The sequence below is a fragment of the Lathamus discolor genome, chromosome 1 (assembly GCF_037157495.1).
Source record: "Lathamus discolor isolate bLatDis1 chromosome 1, bLatDis1.hap1, whole genome shotgun sequence".
Lineage (NCBI taxonomy): Eukaryota > Metazoa > Chordata > Aves > Psittaciformes > Psittacidae > Lathamus > Lathamus discolor.
Window position 1 is genome coordinate 27,259,033 of NC_088884.1, and position 19,235 is coordinate 27,278,267.

Below are 19,235 nucleotides of genomic sequence, written 5' to 3' on the forward strand. Positions count from 1 at the left end.
CAACATTTCCATCCTGTACAAAACCATAAACAGACTTTTGCAGTTACTGCTAATTCCATTTCAAGCAAGAACAAGCAGTTTCCTCTGAGATTGCTATTAATACCTTATTATGAGATTATGATAAAAGCTCTCCCTGGAGTCTGCCAGCAAAACAGCTGCTGAAGTAGATGTCTTGGTACTGCTTAGCCCTGTAATGTTTTAGTAATCTCATTCTTGAAGATCAAGTTAATTATAGTTTGCAACATGGCCAGGTGTCAAAGACCAGGCATGTTGAACCTGGCCTTTTTCACATCAGCGTGACCTCCGGGCTGCTAATGTGAATCTTCATTTTTGAACCTAACTACTTTGATAGTAGTGTTAGTGTATTAGGAGGCAAAGACTGTTTATTACAGGAACTGCAACATTGACAACATTATCACTGAAAAATGTTAATATGGAAAAGTAGAAAAACAGTCATTGAAGAGCACATCCTACTCTATCCCACACTCAGAAGTGTTGCCCTTATATAAATGGATGACTGGAGTGGGGATTTCTGCTTGAGATAAGTAAAAAAATCTGCATGTTTATCTATTTTAAGGGTTTTTTTGTCAATTCATATCTTCCCTATACATGCTTTCCAGAGATTTAGTAAAAGAATATTGACTTAGAAAAGAAACAATTCTTCCTAATTCCAGTGCTATGATAGCTCTGCCCACACAAACCCTTACAAAAACTCCTTGAGTAGCAGTAGTATAAACTTTGCCAGATATATTCAGCTGTTTACTTTCAAGCTGAGCAGTGCTTCAGGGATCTTGGCATACGGCCCCCGCTATTTGAAATCTGAGGAAATTCCCACTAGGCCTGAGACCAAACACCTTCTTGCAGCCATTGGATGGGCTTTTACTACTGTGGTGTTTTAAAAGGCTGGTGGTTAGCAGCCTCTCACTGCCCAGGGATCCAGCTGAGTTGCTTCACAGAGTGCTGTTCAGCCTGCCTTGATTGCAGACACAATTCAGCCACTCCCAGCTGTGTTCTGCCCACTTACAGCAATGATTAATTTCTTTCCAAGATTTCAATATAAAAGTCGTCTGCACTGAGTGATGGGCCCTGCTTCTGTTCTGCGTTGCTACGTTTTTTAATATCAAGGTGGTGAATGATTTTTTTTCACATTAGAACTTTCAGAAATACCATCTCATACGTTCCTGGTTTTATTCTAGTGGCCCTACAGAAACAGGCTGAAAACAAATCTGTAACTGAAAATTGTATTTTTGTGTAAGAGGCAGCTTTTAATCCCTTTAAACAGTACATACTACATGTTGATTAATACATCTCAATAAAAACTGTTCATGAAGTCTTGAGTAAAAACTGTCTTCCTTCCTGATTATTCGTGTTTCACCAGTTTGGTGTTTCTGATGTGTGTTTATTCTAAGCAGGGCTCAGAGCTCTGGAGGGGTTAATGCATGATAATGCTGGTAAGGGGTAGAAAAGCTGATTGCAGAGTTGGTAGGCCCAGCACTTTCTACATTTGTTGCCAAAAGTAGCATCCCTATGGCTTCTCATGGCAACTGTGCCCAGACTGGTGCCCAGCCATATAGGGAGGTTGACTACATTGCAGCCTGAGAAATTAAGAATGATTAAAAAACATTCATGTTGAAAGCCCTAGAATATTGTAATAAGAAAAGCTTCTGTATTTGAAACATGTTTCAACAAGCCATGAAATATTCTTATTTTGCATCCAGAAGAAAGATCTTAAGATCTGTTGAACATCCGTTGATTTGATGAAAGCTTTCAGCCACTTAGAAATGAGCTGAATTTTGAAACATGATGGAAGGACCTGGCTGCCTGAAAGAGCTTCCTTTGGGTGCTGTAAAGGTCAGCAGAATTCCAATCCAATCATTTCCCCAAAGCAATCAGTAGCAAATGATATTGCATCTGAGGGACTGCATTGTTCGTGCTATTTTGTGCATTTGTGCTATACAATGCCCTAAAACAATCAACAGTGTTTACTCCTGAACTGTTCAAGGCTACAGAAACTCTTGCAGGATTTGATCATTCACTAGTATGCTGCTCTAAACAAGATATTTAGTTTACAGGCTGATTTTCCACTTACGTTGTCAGCCTTCAAATATTGCTGACTCCAAGGAAAACAAAAGATGATGTGCTAAAGAAGAAAACACATTATGCCTTCCACATTCATTGGTAGAAATAAACTTAAAATCTGATATGCTTATGCAGTTTAGCTATTGCATCAGCATGAAAGTAGCTTCTTCATCAAATTAAAGTGACACAGCACTCCTGTGCTTACAGTGCTCCTATATGAGTCAGAGATTCTGCATAGAAAATGCAACCAGCCATAGATTTCCACTTATGGAAAACTGCCATGACAGGATTCTGTGTCCCTGCTCGTAATGAAATAGAATACCTTTTTGGCTTTAGTCAGATGGATTGAATGCGACTAAATGCGTCATCAATAATGATGTCCCGGCAGCATGGGTAGTAGGTGTGGTTTGGGTAGACTCACACGTAAGTGACCAAGCAGTTCTTATACAGTGAGCTGGAACATTTGAAAAGGAGGATGGATGGTGAGACATTATTCAAAGGTACCTTAGAAGGAGTGAACACACCCTGCCAGCTAATGCTTCTGGATTCCTAAACCAAAAAGAGGAGTCCTCTGCATGGGCTTAAAAGTAGCTGCAGGTGTCAGCATATTAGCACCTACCTCCTTACGGCAACAGCATCTTTAAGTCTGTGACCATGATAACAGTGAACATAATTCTAATTTCACAGGGCATTTCACTAGCTGTCTATTGCATCTTTCAATAAAAAATAGATATGAAAAGAATAAGAGATTCTATACTATTTATATAATGTACTGTAGAAGATCAGTTGTAGGAGAGGACAGATATGCATTATGTGTTGTATTATTGCTGGACTGGGGAAGTTGCTCAGTTGCTGTAGAGGATGTCTCTTCAGATTCAGTCCAAGATGGGTAAATACAAGATTTACTCAGGCCTGATAATAGCTTCACAATTGAAAACTGTTAAAAAACAGGATATTTTAATTCGAAGGTTAACAGAAGGTTTGTACATGAGCTGCTGTCTCTTGAAGGTACTGAGATATCAGCTTAAGGCCATTATAACTCAACCATCATTTTGCTTGAAATATGTTTGGTTTTGGTTTGGAAAGACTTTTAATTTCTTTAAGATTAACAAATTATGTTTCAAAGGTAGAGAAGTCTATCTGTATTGTACTTTCATTACTCTGGAGTGTAAAGTAGCAGGTGAAGTGTTAACATCATTATTACCCAGTGAATTGGGAGGTGCAGGTAAATAATTTTTCACCTGGCTGTACATGCATACCTGCACACATACCCATACGCTTTGCAGTCATAGCGTCTTCAGATAGTAAAAGGAATTAATGTCTTCAATTTTATTTTGTAGATTTCTCATGTTGGGTTTTATCTGATCATTTTCAGAGAGATGTGTTGCCATTGATTAAGTTATGTAGAAACAGTTTATGTGTTTTAACCCAACTTCAAGCTGTGTTGCTGTCAACCCTATTATGTGTGTCTAATCAAACACATGCAACATTGCTTGTCTTCTGAAACAGTGGATTGTGAGTAAGGAAATTCGTGCTCGTGAAAAAGGGAAGATGTAGGGTTTTTTTTTCCTACTCTTGTCCTGTTTGTATTTGGGCAATGTCTACTTCCCTTAAGCATATAGTTGCATTTCTGTTTTTTAATGAGACAGTCCATAGCATACTTCTCTATTTTTCTCTCTCCACTTCATGTTCTATCCCACAGTGTTTCAAAATGCTTCTTTCCAAAACCAGAATGATTTGTGATGTTGATATCATCAGCCATATGGTCTATTGAGTAAATCACATGTGATTTCTTGGTAGCCAGTAGTTGCTAGCTGTGAATGACATGACACACCATAGCATTACATTCATTTCTGTCCTAAGAATTGTAGTCACAGTCTCAAAATTTGCTAAAAAAAAAAAAAAAAAGAAAAAGAAAAAAGGAAGAGGAATGAAATGTTGTACAAGTCGATTTTAGACTGAATTTTTGTTTCAACTCAGTATACTTCTCTGTTTTCTATTCTAATTGTTGTTCTGGCCATTCATAGGTTTATTGCATGCCCATCCTACTATTACAGAGGAGGAAATTTCTCCCAGCTAAATCTAGAATGAATGTGTTATTAGTTCAAGTTTTGTTATTACATTTCCTTTTCTAATCAAGGCAAGGAATCTGCAGTTAACAATGTAATCTTTTTTCCTGTTGACTTGCTCATATAGATACAACCATAAAAGCGATTGGTTTGAATGGTTTCTTTGCACTCAGGTTCTTTTTGAAATACTGATTACTCCTAATTGTCATTTCTTAGCCACAGTGATTTAGAATTATGTCTTTCAGAGTCATGATTTCCTCAGAACTATTCACATTAAACTGTCTGGAGATAGTTTTGAGGTGATTGATTTTTCAAAGCATTGAAGTGAAGTTTGATTCATAGTTCTAAGTGAGCTGGTTGACTAAATCCCTGTGCAATCTTTTGAAAATGTGTAACTTCCATCAAAACCTACAATATCCATAAATTGTATTTAGAATGACATCTAGGCTAGCCAACTCTAAATATGTTCCCAATAAAATGGTGTGCTCCAGATTAGTCAGTCATTGTCACCTGACATGACAAACAGATTACAAATGTTTATCAGGTTACTACTCAGTCTTTGAATTTGTTTTTCAGTGTATTCAGCACTGTCCCCAGGGTGACTGGCATCCCTTTGAACAACTATGAAGTCAGGTACAACAAATTTCCTTAAATATATTTTTTTGCTAGAATTAAATATTTAACTTCAGTTATGAACAGATCCTCTTTGTTCACCATTGCCCTCCTTTTTGCTGTGTCTGATTTTGTATTCTTTTCTTAGCTTTCCATTTAATTTTGATACCAGAAAATCAAAGAGAGAAGATGCCAATTCAAGTCAACATGCATGCAGAGATGTCAAAAGGCATCTGCTCTGCTTTGTGGATTTTATGCAAAGTATTGGCATGTATTTGCATTCTCATATCACTGATTCAGACAGCTTCATATCAGCTATCAGCATCTCTACTACCGTCGTCAGCTGGAAAACAATCATAGTGAAAATTACTCTATTCAGAGGAACAGCTTCAATCTATATTTGATCTGATTGTTCAGAAGCTTCATTTTTGAAAGAGAATTTCACCTGCATTTCTAAGCATGTACTTTAGGTTTATAATGCATTTTTAAAATATTGTATCAACCACAGAAAGTAACACTGCTAATTAAATCACATTAATTAATTAAACCTGTTTCAAGGAGACAATTCACTGGCACTTAAAGATGTAAAACCCCTTCCTTCTTCTATTTTAAATCCACAAACACAACTTTAAAAGAATCTACAACCAGGATCTTTGACTTTGCAAAAGTAGATGTAAATAGTAGTAAATATACATTTATGCATCAGTGAACATTCCAATAATATAACGAATCAATAACAAGACTGATGAGTCTATGTCTAAAGACTGATAAGATTGAGAAAACCTTTTTTTTTTTTATTTATTTCATATACGCTTATATTTTCTGAATTAATTTTGTTCTGATCAAGGTATTGTGCAGGATTGCTTTTTTATGCTGAAACTGAAGTGTTGGGATAGTTTGAATAAAAATACGAAACTATAACTTTTGACTACAAATCATGAATTTTTCAACATGGACTATCAGGAAAGTCACGTGTGTGATCTAATGCTACTTGACTTCAAAGTGACAGTATTCATAAGAAAGAGAGAGTTTTAAGTGTCGTTTTTTACTTTAGCCAAATGTCTTTGCCCTTCTGAGCATCCTTCTTCCTCATATAGTAACTCTGCTATCTTGTAAATAGTAGCTATACCTTAGAACATCTCTTGCTTTTGTTAAAAAACAGACCTCAAGATCCATCTTTAACTGCAATTATTTGTAGTCTTGTAGTGGTACTGAAAAAAGCACAAGCTCATGAATATCAAGTCAGAAGTAGAGGTATTCCGAAGAGACTGGTATGAATGCTTGTGTTTCAGGGTATGTTTGATAGGTGATAAGTTCCCTGGGACAAAAATTGATTAAAGTGTTGAAGAACCTTCCAAATGTCAAGAAGAGAGCAGGAGGACTTTTTGATCCCTGGTGATTAGTCATTTCACTAGCTTCTCAGTGAGCTCAGTCTAACTGTGATCACAGGTATGATTATCTTTTAGGCATAAATGGCACATTAGTGTCATTTCCTCAGTAATAAGGAAAAAAGGAATTAAAAAAAAAAAATATGAATTAGGTTTATATTTCATCTCATTCGCTGTGTATCACCTAGAGTTTTTATTCTGACAGCTATACAGAGACAAAAACTTTTTTAAAGAATGTAGATTATTCTCATATATCCACAACTGAAGGAAGTAAATCATATTTTTCAGCGTAATGGTTTCTATAATGAGATCATTTTATTTTCAAATTATTTCATTAGTTGATGACATTAAGTCTTATAAATATACTGCCCAGACCTTCCTCTTCTTTTTCAGAAGAACTTGCTTCTGGTTTGGTTTACTTTCTGTTTGGAAAGGGACTGTTTCTACTGCCTCCATAGTCTGTATGGTTTTTATGTTTAGGCCACATTGCCTGGTATAAGTCAGACAAGCCCTGATATGGATTACAGCCCTGCCTGCTGAATAAGAGTATTCAGAGAAGTGCTCTGCAAATGAAAGGTCCAGTTAAAATGGCTCAAATTAGAGGTCTAAAAATTAGTTAGGAGGAACAATACTGTTTTGATGATGACAGAAATTATTTTTTGTTAACAGTATTTTCATCCTGAAGCTCTTTTATTTCACAGATTGGAGCCCACAGTTGAAAGTTGTCAATAGTGTCATGCTGATGGCACACACATGCCCTATAATTGTATAAAATCACCTTCAGGCAGATTTATAAACGATCAGAAAATCTTAAGAGTTAGTATATCTGATGGAGGTTACTATTGAGTATGACACATCTCATCAGGTCCCATAGTCTTGTACACCTTCAGGTTCCTTAGATGGTCTCAAACCTGAGTTCTGCCTCTTCAGTTATCCTTGCTTATGATGACTGCAGGGTAAGACTTACTTTACCTATTAAGTCATTCTTACCAGAGCAGAGCAAATACTTCTTATACACCCCCTTACACACCCTGTACCCTGCAAGGCCATCAAGAAGATAACTAATCTCAGATTCCTGTATTGGTCTCTTAAAACAAGATGAAATATCAGTGGCTCCTAGCGCTTTCAACTAATTACAACAATTTCTCAACTTAAGAGCAAAGCTGCACACTGCCAGAGAGCATTATCATTCTGTCAGACAGTAAACTAGTGATTTCATTGTTTCTTAAAGGATTGCAGGTAGATGAGAGGGAGGTCTTACAGCTCCTCAGGGAGTCCAGTTGAGGATAATAATTAAAATAGGAATAAGCATCTAAACAAAGAAATACAAATCAATACTTCTGTGTATATCTGTAGGTGGGAGTCACAGCTGTAACAGCTCTTAACAAATCATACATAGTGTTTTTCACAGTGATAGGTATTTGAGCCAGAGAATACGGAGATAGGTTGTAGCTTTGGAAGAAAGGAAGGATTGTGTAAACTTCCATGGTTCAGGAACAGCATGCAACATTTCACTTTACATTAAAACAAAGTATCTTCTGGATTCATTCCCACACTCTCCAGTATATCAACAACTTTCACGCTATTATCTTTTGGCTCAAGTGAATAAAAAGCTGCAATCATCCTTTTTGACAAGCCTTCAAAACTGTTTTCCAGATCATTTCCAATAATAAATGTAATTTAAACTTTTATGATAAAAGCATAGAAGTGCTTTAAAATAGCCCAGGTATTTTTCTAGAGAACATGATGTCATTCTTTCCATCAGCAGCCGCTCATGCTTTCGTCTTTGTTTGCTGATAAGCAGAAAAGGAATTAGAACATTAGTCAGTATTTTGATATTTAAAATGAATTATTTTCCTCTGTTCTAGCCTCTTTGTTGGTTAGTTTCCATTTTCCAAAAGTATTGCCAAATTTGGCCTTTGGGTGTATTTACACTGTTCTAATGGGAGTTGTATGTCTGCGTACTTGAGAACCGAATTTGATTCATGTGTAAGTACTTCAATTTGCCTGAGAAGCACTGAGATAACATTTTTTTATAATTCCCAAGCTCTCTAAAAAAAAATTCTTGTGACATTTTCTTTGTGGAAGAAAATAAATTCTTTATAGTTATCTGTGGGCAGTAAAAACATCTTCATAAAATCTGCGATTCCCTCTAAACTTCCAACGCAGAACTGAGTGGCAAAAATATGGTGGAATATTCTTCTTTGGTCTCTGGCACACCTAGGTATTATCCAGCTCTCACTTTGAAGAAGATATTTTGCATTTTTCCACTTCATTCACTCTTTCAGGTAAGGCTGGATACACAGTACCTTCTGCTTCTGCCAAGGCATTGCAAGGGAGTGCTTGATTTTCACTGTGGAAAAAATCAGTCGCAGTGTCCTAATGATGAATTGCACCTCCAAAAATTTTAGAAGAGAGATAGCTCAAGTTGGCAATGAATAAAATCAGTACTTTGTTAATGCAGGTCATGCTGAAGATTACCTCTCTGTGTCTGTTGATTCAAAAGATGTACCTACTTAGCGGTGTCCTTAATTGATTGCCTACATTATCATGTAATGAACCTGTTAAGTACAACATGAAGCTGCAAGTACTTTTTATAGAGATCAGACTCAGAATGGTTTGGATTGGAAGGGACCTGTAAAGATCATCTAGTCCAATGCCCCTGCCATGGGCATGGACACCTACTAAATCAGGTTGTCCAAAGCCCCATCCAACCTGGTCTTCAACACTTCCCTGAATGCAGCCACAGCTTCTCTAGACAACTTGTTCCAATGTCTCACAACTCTCACAGTGAAGAACTTCTTCCTAACATCTAATATAACTCTAACCTCTTTCAGTTTAAAGACATTACCCCTTCTCCTATCCTAACAGATCCTACTAAAAAGTCTCTCTCCGTCTTTCTTGTTGGCCCCTTTAGGTACTGGAAGGCTGCTATAAAGTCTCCCCAGAGTCTTCTCTTCTCCAGGCTGAACAATTTGTACTCTCTCAGCCTGTCTCCTTAGGAGAAATGCTCCAGCCCCTTGATCATCTTCATAGCCCTCCTCTGGATCTGCTGTAGCATATCCATGTCTTTCTTGTTCTGGTGGCTCCAGAGTGGAAATCAGTACTCCAGGTGGGATCTCACCAGAGTGGAGTAGAGAGAATCACCTGCATTGACCTGCTGGCCATACTCCTTTTGATGCAGCCCAGAATATGTCTGGCTTTCTGGGCTGCAAGTGCACATTGTCAGGTCACATCAAATTCTTCATCCAACATTATCCCCAAGTCCTTCTCCTCAGGGCTGCTCTCCATCCTTTCATCCCCTAGCCTGTGATTGCCCCCACCCAGGTGTGGGACCTTTCACATGGCTATGTTGAACTTCATGAAGTTCATGTGGGCCCACTCTTCAAGCCTGTCAAGGCCCCTCAGGATGGTGTCCCTGCTCTCAAGAGTATCAACTGCACCACTTGGCCTGGTGTCATTCAAGATGATTGACCTATCATAAACTCCGACACTGGGGAGAGAAAGTTGGCTTTAGAAGTTATGTTGTTTGCTACGCAGGTAGTAAATGGATCATAGAGATAAACCTTGGAAGTTGTGTTACCTTCCTGCATTCTTCCCATCTGACATTGTGAATTGTACTTGTAGCACAGCATATTGTTCCTAAGTTGGGAATCAACTTGTTCCCGACAAGTGCAACCCTTCCTGTGGCCTCTCTGGACCTGTGAGCAAAGTGAGGTACTTTTACAACCATGCCATTTCTCAGGGTGGAGCCCTGTGGTCAGCTGTCTTTAGCACCAAGATTTTAGGTTATAAAAGCTGCAGCTTACTGGCATCACTGCATCTTCAGTTCTGTCCCCTTAGTGGTAATTAAAGGCTTAAGTAATAAGCAGTAAAACAATAATTGACATGTATGTGCTTTAGTCTGCCAAGTCAATCATCCTTTAGAAGTTCCTTCTGTTAGATTAAGGGAAAAAAATCACGAAGTACTAAAAACAATTGGAAAAAAAAAAAAAAACAACAACTTTGTATTGGCTCAAATTTGACCTTTACTTTCTGGGGACAGAAGCACATGTTCAAGGGACTAACAGGGAGTGCCAGAATAGACCAAGCACAGCACTGGTAAGAAGTGCAAGACATTCCTGTAGTAGCATGGAGGATCCCAAATCATGGACCAAAGCACTGTTACAGTAAAATGATGTAGAAGGAAGAAATAAGTGGCTTCTCTTTATCTAAAGAACTAAGAAATGTGGATGGCAAATGCCATTCCTTCTAGTGGTGCTAGTACACCTTTGTAGGCTTCTAACAGACCAGAGAATACTTTATCAGTTCTGTGTTTCACAATTGCAGGCTTCAGGCCTGGCTAAGCCAGAAAGAGTTGTCAAATTAATAATAACAGAAAATAATCATAGGCAACAGTGATAAAAAGAACAAGCTTTTTACTTCTTCAGCTAGCATGGATCACAGCATGATATTAATTCAGGTGACTATAGGCTATAAAAGATTAGATCTACTTTTCCCAGTGCAGAAATATAAATGGGTACCCCTGTGTAGCATTTATTAGAATAAAGCTTTATCCATTAGCTCCTGGAGCATGTCTGAGAGGGTCAACAGAACAGCGAAAGCCTCAGCTGCACCCAGAGTACCAGTACTGGGCTGGGGTTTTCACACAGCTGCTCTGGCTTGCAGAAGTGGTTACAAATAGTGGAAATGAAATGTGCTAGATACGGTACAACAAACAAAAAGGATGTTCCTGGCCCAGGGGTCTTACCATCCAAGTGTAAGAGGGATGATAACAGAGGAGAGAGCTGGCAAAATGCAAAGAACCAGTGAGACGCCAGTGACTGCTCAGAAATGGATTTGGCAGACTGATGTTCACAACAGGCTTTTGAAAACAAACAAACTTTATTGTAGTATAAAGAGCTTTATAGGTGTTTGTGGAGGCAAGGATTAAAAAATGTGAAGGGCAATACAACTGCCAGAAGTAAGTGTTCCTTGGAACGCTGAAAGTGCAGCATACCTGTTTTCAACAGTAAAGGTGGCAACATTGCATCCATCAAAGCCAGTGGAACGGATGTTGCACTGATGGACAGGCGATGACAGGTATTCATGGCACAGGGAGGCTATCTTGAACACATGCCTGGGGTGACAGTGCCAAGCTTATTCATTTCCAGAAAATGAAGTGTGAGTGCATTGCAAGGTTCAGAGCAGAGCTCAGTGCAGGAGCTTTTTGGACCTGCAGTGGCTCTGCACAAAGCCAGCTGGAGCTGCTCTGGATCATCCAGATGAAGCAGAGAACTGGCCACAGGCTGTACCCAAGTGAAAACAGAGCAGTGACGTTCTTATCTAAACTCTACCGGAAATAATCAGAACCAATAGGTTTGGAGGAAGGTCAGAGGTGGAGCAACTGCTGCGCACTCTGGCTGGTATTTTGGATCGGATGCTGGTGATTACAGCGATAAAATTCAGGAACACAATGGAGGGAAGACGGCAGAGAGTGAAGGGTTTAATTATAGTAAATCTGAGTTTAGTTATAGTTAGAATCTTTGAGGCAACCCCCAAAATGTTTTTATGTAACAGAAGGCAAGGTTAGATCGAGCGGCACTGTTTGTGGTGTGATGTATCCGTTACATTGTCACTGTCTTGATAAGGGAAGAGTTCGTCGTCACGGTGATGGGCGCTTGGTCCCTCTGAAGAAAAGCCACGAAAGCCACGCGGACACGTTACGGTGCAAGCCTGAGGGTCCCGTGCCCGTGGAGCCCGTGGAGCCCGTGTCACCCACCGCAGGGGTGAGCACACACACAGCGGGCGAGGGGCGCGGCAGCCCACCGCGGGATCACCGCGGGATCACCGCCCGGCTCCGCCCCGTCCCGCCGGGGCCGGGGAGCCGCGGCACCGCAGGCCCCGCCCCGCGGCGCTGTCGTAGGCGCTGACGCCGCGCCCCGCCCGCGGGCCAGGCCGGGTAGCGGCGGGCGGGGGCCGCCGTTAGCTGCCGGGCTCCCCCGGCTGGGCCATGCGGTAGCGGGGTGCGGCGGGCCCGCGCTCTCGGAGGCCATGGAGCAGCTCCCGAGCGGGCGGCTGCTCCGGCTGGTGTCCTCGCTGGGGCTGGGGCAGCGCGCCTGGGAGGTCACCTTAGACGTGGAGCGGGGCCGGCTGGCCTGGCGCGACCCCCGCCCGGCGCGCCGCGGCGATGGTGAGTGCAGCGGCAGGGCGGGCTGCGGCTCCGGCCGGCGTTGGCGCACCTGCCGGGGCCGCCGAAGGGGCCGCCTCCCCTCGGCGTTGCGGGACGGGCCTTCCTCGCGTCCTTTGCAGCGCGGGGCAGCGCTCAGCGCGGCGCGGGTGCGGGTGCCGGCGGGGACGGCCTGCGGTGCGCTCAGCCGGCGCCGTGTGCTTCCTGTACTTGGGCGCCGTTTCGCCCTACAAAAGAAGCGCGGCGCCGGCTCCGGGGTTCGGAGTCCAGCTCTGGCAGACGGAGAGTGCGTTAATGACACGCGGGCCCGGCCGGGCAGCGGTGTAGCCGCGGACGGGCTGTCAGCAGTTGGCTGTGCTGAACCTGTCAGCCGGTTCCTTGCGAAAGGAAGCTGGAAGCTCCCACACTTTGAGCCGCAGGGACCGAGTGGAGTGCAGCGAGCTCCCCGTTCTGCGGGAGCGGAGCGTCTGTCCGAGAGTGTGCCCCTGGTCGCCGAGGGGAGAGAAGACTTCCCTGCAGCTGGATGTGGAAAGCACGGGTTTTGTAGTTGAACCCCGTTGTTTCTTGGCACTGGGAGCAGGTAGCAGCATGTAGTTTGTAATCCTAGAACCACAGAATGGTTTGGGTTGGAAGGGACCTTAAAGCTCATCCAGTTCCAGTGTCCTGCCACGGGCAGGGACACCTTCCACTAGAGCAGGTTACTGAAAGCTCTGTTCAACCTGGCCTTGCACTCTACCAGGGATGGGGCAGACACAACTTCTTTGGGCAACAAAGGGACATAATAGACTTACAGAACTTTTAAAGCAACCTTTCTTTTTGGGTACATGATTTGTGCTTAAAAAATAATACTGAAGCACTATTTCAGGGTACCGCCCTCCAAAAAAGAAAGAAAAGAAGTGTGGGTTTTTTTAAACTCTACTTTCTAAAGAGCTTCATAGGAATTTTGAAAGAAAGTTTAACTTCTGTGACTGAGTTACTTTTTTGGAAATGTTAAATATAAGGTAATAGTTTGTATTGGTGTAACAAAGTTGTTCGCATTTTGTGCAGGTAGAATACTGCTGACTTATAAAACTGCAAGTAGGAGAGGTTGCTGCGGAAAATACCTGACAGAATTGCAGGATAACTGCTGAAAATGTGTGTACGTGTATATCAAGCTTTCTGCTACACTGTAGGTGGTATTGCGTCAGTCTCTGACCAGGGTGTTTTTAATATAGTAATTATTCACATTAATAATATAACCCTATTAGCAGGGTATGTGAGCATCCAGAAATGTGTAATGTGCTTTTCACAGCAGCTGCTGTAAGATGGAAAACTGCTGTCATTCTCCTCTAAGAGGTTGTAGGTACCAAAACAGAAAGAAACTAATAATAGAAAGGTCAACTAGAAGCTTTTCTGAGAAGAGTTTGAGTATAGATGTCTCCAGTCTCAGGCAAGTTCCCAAACTTAAGTAGTTAAATAGTTCTTCTTTTCTTACCATGTATCCCTCTTAAATATTTCCCTGATTTTGTCATAATGTCTTATTGGCCTGAGGCTTTTTGAATAAAGTTGAGGGAGAAGGAGGACTCGAGAAGAAAATGTTGTCATTTACATAATTGAGAATTGGTCATGTTTTAAGTACAGCTCTTCTTATTCATAGTAACATAAAACCAGTCTGCTTTCCTTCTGTTCTGTGAATACAATTTGAGTTTATCCAGTTTTTATCAGCAGTACTGCTGAAAAAAGTGTTTGAAAATTCCTGGACTTAGTTCAGCATCTGAATGAAATTAAGACTTTAAAAATGAGTTCTTTAATTCTGCCAAGCTGTAATATATTGCTGTGAAAAGTAAGCTGTATACTTTTCAAAATGAAATAAAATTAGTCCAGAGGAAGGTGTCTGCATCTTAAATTTAAAATAGAGTTTCAGAGCCTTTTGGGAGAGTTGCTCCTGCTGTGTGATGACTTCCTTTAGACCTTGCAAGTTGTAAGTTTTCTCGACTTGGCCAAACCAAGTATGAAACTGTGCTGAATCCTGTTCCATAGCGGATGTAGTAGACACAATAACTAGATTCTTTCTGAGGCAGTTTCTGAAGTAGTAGCCAGCAGGAGATTCCTTGGGAGGCAAGTCTGGTTACTGAGGGTGGCTGCTGTCCTGTGGCACAGCTATTAACAACATTTTGGAAACTATGATGTGCTATCCAGAGAGAAGAGGGAGGGTGGGAGAAGAAAAAGAAATGCCTGAGTCTTCTGGAGGCACATATATAATTTCTGTAGAGAGCAATATAGTACTTGATATACCACTTCCTGTTAACACCGTGATTAATTCGTGTGTTCCTTGCACTTGTGCTTTAGTATGATCACAGTTTGCTGCCCTGTTGTCTTTAAGCTCTTCTAAGACCTGGGATGGCTCATTGTGTTCTCTGCAATTATTTTGGAAATACAAGCAGCATACATGACAGTATATAAATAAACTATACTATGGAAGGTGATTAGTTAGAAGCATATAATTATACAGGAGTCGCTTGACCAAGATTGGTATCTTTCTACCATTTAGCCTTTGACTACGTGACTACTGTGTATTACACCTAAATATAGACTTGATTATGCAGTATACAGCTGCTGTATTTTTTGTTTAATAGGTAGTTATTACAGTGAAACAGTTGTCTTTAAACTGAAAAAAAAAAAAAAACCCTCCTCAGTGAGGGCTGCTTATTTTCTGAGTATTTATTACTGTCTTGGTTTTAGCTACATATGTAAAATGGTTTGGTACATGTTTTGTCAAGGTTTTCAGATGTTGACAGGTAAGGAACTAGAGCTATAGTTGGGTGTTAGGAAGAGATAGGAAACAATAGAGATTTTGTCCTGTTGTCCTTTACAGAATATGGCAAGGTTCTTGTGTTTTCTTATCTTTGTACAATGATATTAACATAGAATGGTTAGGGTTAGAAAGGATCAAGATCATCTAATTCCAAGCCCCTGCCATGGCCGGGGATGCCTCACACTAGACCATGTCACCCAAGGCTCTGTCCAACCTGGCCTTGAACACTGCCAGGGATGGAGCATTTACCACTTCGTTGGGTAACCTGTTCCAGTGCCTCACCACCCTAACAGTAAAGAACTTCTTCCTTGTATCTAACCTGCACTTTATCTATTTAAATTTAAACCTGTTCCCCCTTGTCCTATTGCTACAGTCCCTAATGAAGAGCCCCTCTCCAGTATCCTTGTAGGCCCCCTCCAGATACTGGAAGGCTGCTATGAGGTCTCCATGCAACTTAACTTCTCCAGGCTGAACAGCCCCAGCTTTCTTAGCCTGTCCTGACCCAGGTGTAGGACCTTGCACTTTGCGTTATTGTACTCGACGCTGGCACTGGCTCACCTCTCAAGTATTTTAACATATACATATAGAAATTTAAAACCAGTTCTGTTAAAATGCGTTTTATGAACAAAGAACTATTGATTCTGGAAAATATAATGCTATTGTTGAGGAGATACCAACAATAACAAAACCAAAAATGTTTTTTCAGGACATGGCTTGTTTTTAAACAAGCCTGTTAACTTTCTTTCCTACTGTTAGACCTTGTTTAACAGCATCATATTTTCAAGCTCTGTCTTCAGTGTAATGAGGTTCCCATTTTCCGTTCTTTGGTTGGACTTGTTTAAACTTAAAGGGCAAAGTTTCATCTGAAATTTTTTATGTATTTCTCTATTAATCTTAGCTATACACCTTTTTCACACCTTCATCTTCAAATGTTCTGAAGAATATTTTTTCAACCTTAAAACATCTCTCCATGAGATTTAGTTGTTAATCGTTAATAGCCTATGCATATCTGGACAGATCAATTGTTTCATTATTTCCTCATGTTGGTGGCGCAGTTGGTTTTTTATCAAGTGATAAAAGTGATGATAAAACTTCATGTACCAAATTTCATAGCAGCTTATATATTGTACACATGTACTTACAGGTATTTTACAAGTATTGGCTAAGATTGTAATGTGCCTCGTACTAAGGCATTGCAAACACAGAATGAGATTCCCTTGTTATTTCTGTTTTGGGATTTTTTATTTGTAAGGTACAAGCATAAAGGGGATGATCAAACTAGACACAGAACTGTATGCTTTCACTTCCTGTGTGCACCTTCTTTTCTATCTTTTAACCCTTTCTCTCTCTTCCCCAGGGAATTCTTGTCCCTTCAAGTGTCTTTTCTACTTTTCTCCCCAAATCACTTGAGGAAGCCTCAGAACTCATGTTCACAAGACTGATGCTGTTCCGATGGTGTGGATTGTAAGGGGAGTTCAGTTTGATAAACACAGTACTGAGACAGCAGAAGTGGGCCTGCTTGGAATGAAGGCCTGTCCTGCACCTGGAGTGTGTTGGCACATCCTTAGTCAAGGTCATTTTTCATCAATCATTCCCAATCGGCAGTGGGCACAAGTAGAAATCTGAACCGTGTTTTTCTCTAGACAGTTCCCCTGACTACATTGAACTAGTAGGATGTGGGGAATAATAGCTTTAGAATGCATTGTTTCTTTGGAATATGTTGTCTTCTGGAAGATACATTATTCAAATATAGATGCACCCTACATTAAACAATACGTGCCTTTCAGCATGCATCTCTTTGGTGGTGGGGTTTTTTAAATCGTTACAGTAAAAAAATGAACTTTTTTTGTGCTTTACCATGAAAGTATTCATGGTTGAGTTGGAAAGATTTTATTTGGAAAACATTCAGTGGAATGGAATTAATTTGGAAAAATACTCAATGGTACAATTTAAATATGCAAATTGATCCAGGTACAAATTGCTGTGATTTGATTCAAATTCAGATATGTGACGTGAAGCAGCGACTGTGTCTTCATACTAAGGAACTGTTCTATTGTCTGTTGGTTTACAAAGTACTTGAAGATTTACTTAAAAAAAATAAAAATCCTATAAATGGCTGTATATTGTGAGATCATGGCCTTCATATGTCTCTGTGACTCTTCCACAGTTTGGAATTAAATAATTCAGTTATGATACCTTTTTTTTTTCCCCTTCCCCCTCTTGTAGGATGTGAATTCTCTGTAATTCTGCCTATATCCTATCCACCATCTTTTATTCTGGTCTTTATTAGACACAGCTTTCTGTAGTGCGTGATCAATATAAGGCAGTGTTCCTTCTGATAGAAAACGTCCTTGTTTTCTTGCTTTTTGGGTGAAGGCAAACCTTAAACTTAGGGCAAGGTAACTTAATGTCTGTGCGGTCCCTAACAGTAAATTAGTTTCCAAAGTGACTGAAAAAAACCTTCTTATTTAAATCTGCGCCCCAGCTTTTTAGCTGTTAATACTTTTAAGTCACAAGAGTATATTAATAATTTAAATTAGTTCTGAATGTCACTGCATCCCTGGGACTGAGCTGAATTTTAATAATAAACCAAATGTTGTGATCAGCAACGTCTTTATGCTTTTGCACGTCTGTGTTGCTTTGAGCTAACACATTTCTGAGGGAGGAATTTGGCCTGTAGGATATGAAGTTGGCAGTGATGAATGAACAAGTCCTTACTGAGGTTCTGAGTGAGTTTGCTTATAAACTCAGGACGTATTCTGCAAAAGTAGCAGACAGCAATGGCACATCAAAATGCCTTTCTTAACACAGAACACCACACTTCACAACTTCTAGCTAGTTTTTTTGCAAAGGAAACCCACTGTTAGTGTGCTTAACTTGGGGGTTTTTGTTTTGTTTGTTTTTTTTTTTTCTCCCACTTGCTTAATGTGGGAAAAAGTAGTATGCATCTAACACACTGTTTGCCAGTTTGCACTTAGAGAAGACTGTCTGTTAAGACTGTAAAAGCACTGGGACACGGAATGACTGATAACTGGCATAGCCAATGTGCGGGAAAGACTGTCACCTGTCTAGTGTGTCTTTTGGGGTTTTAGTTATTTTGTCTTTTTGCCATGTTCCTTCATCCATCTGCATTGGTTGGACAAATCATCATCTGTAGTGTATTGCATATATTAGACATTGGGCAAGGTGAGACATCGAAACATAAATGTGTTAAGATCTTTGAGATAGTTTAAGAAAATTAATATGTACTGAAGTATTTCTGAGCATGAAATTCAGTCTCTTGAATCTAGATGTGTATGTTGAAAATGGCACGGTATTTCGTCTGGAATTTTATCTAGGAACTTTTGTGTGCTGCTTGGTTGAATATGTTGTGCTGAGCAGAGTGAAATTATTTGGTATGGTTCTGAGCCCACTTTTCAACTTTTTTCGTTAATATTGATCTAATAGCTCTGGTCTAAGTACCATTTTTTTTGTTGCTGTTAATCTGGCAATAAGATTTTCCATTTTTTGGGAGAAACTTGTCAAGGTGAAGTGAGCCTTTCTATACTACATCAGTGAAAGAAGTGGCTTATGCTACCTGATAATAGGGTAAATGCTGCAAGAGTAGGTATGTGAAAGGACATTAGTACATATATGAAACTTGTTGACCTTTAAAAAGAGGGTGGGAGAGACCTACATTTTTACGGGGCATGTTTTGGTAATTAAATGGCAGATGGGGGCATTGTGTTCGTAGAAGCAGGATTGCTTGTATTTAAGGCTTCTATTTGATTTCTTTGCAATGGAAACTTTTCCTGTCTGGGGGAAAAAGGGGGAGGGGGCAGCTAAGTGGTTGATTTGCTTTCTGATTAAACAATGTGTTTTGACTTACTGCGTAACACTAAGTCAAATAGTGATAGTCATATTTGGACTGATAGAAATTCTTGAGCTCTATCCAAACACAAATGCCACTGCATTCAGATTTGTTTTTATAAGCTGTAGGGAATGTTCTGAATAACATATTTGTATTTGAGAAAGCCTTGCATCTTTTGGCCCTCTGTGATTACTCTGTTAAGTAATGTGTGGTTTTGACTGCCTGAAGATTGGAGTATGCTGGTGGGGCAGTGAAGTTGCTTGATACTTGTGCA

At 40.3% G+C, this 19,235-nt stretch overlaps 1 protein-coding gene across 1 annotated transcript in view; it reads left to right on the forward strand.

Moving 5' to 3' along the window:
• Positions 1-12,071: 12,071 nt before the first annotated feature.
• The window catches only part of CERK (ceramide kinase), a 40,557-nt gene continuing 33,393 nt past the window's right edge, over positions 12,072-19,235 (forward strand). The window contains exon 1 of the mRNA XM_065665360.1: positions 12,072-12,320. Coding sequence (XP_065521432.1) covers positions 12,182-12,320 — 139 coding nt within the window. The 5' untranslated portion in view covers positions 12,072-12,181. The remainder of the gene's footprint in view (positions 12,321-19,235) is intronic.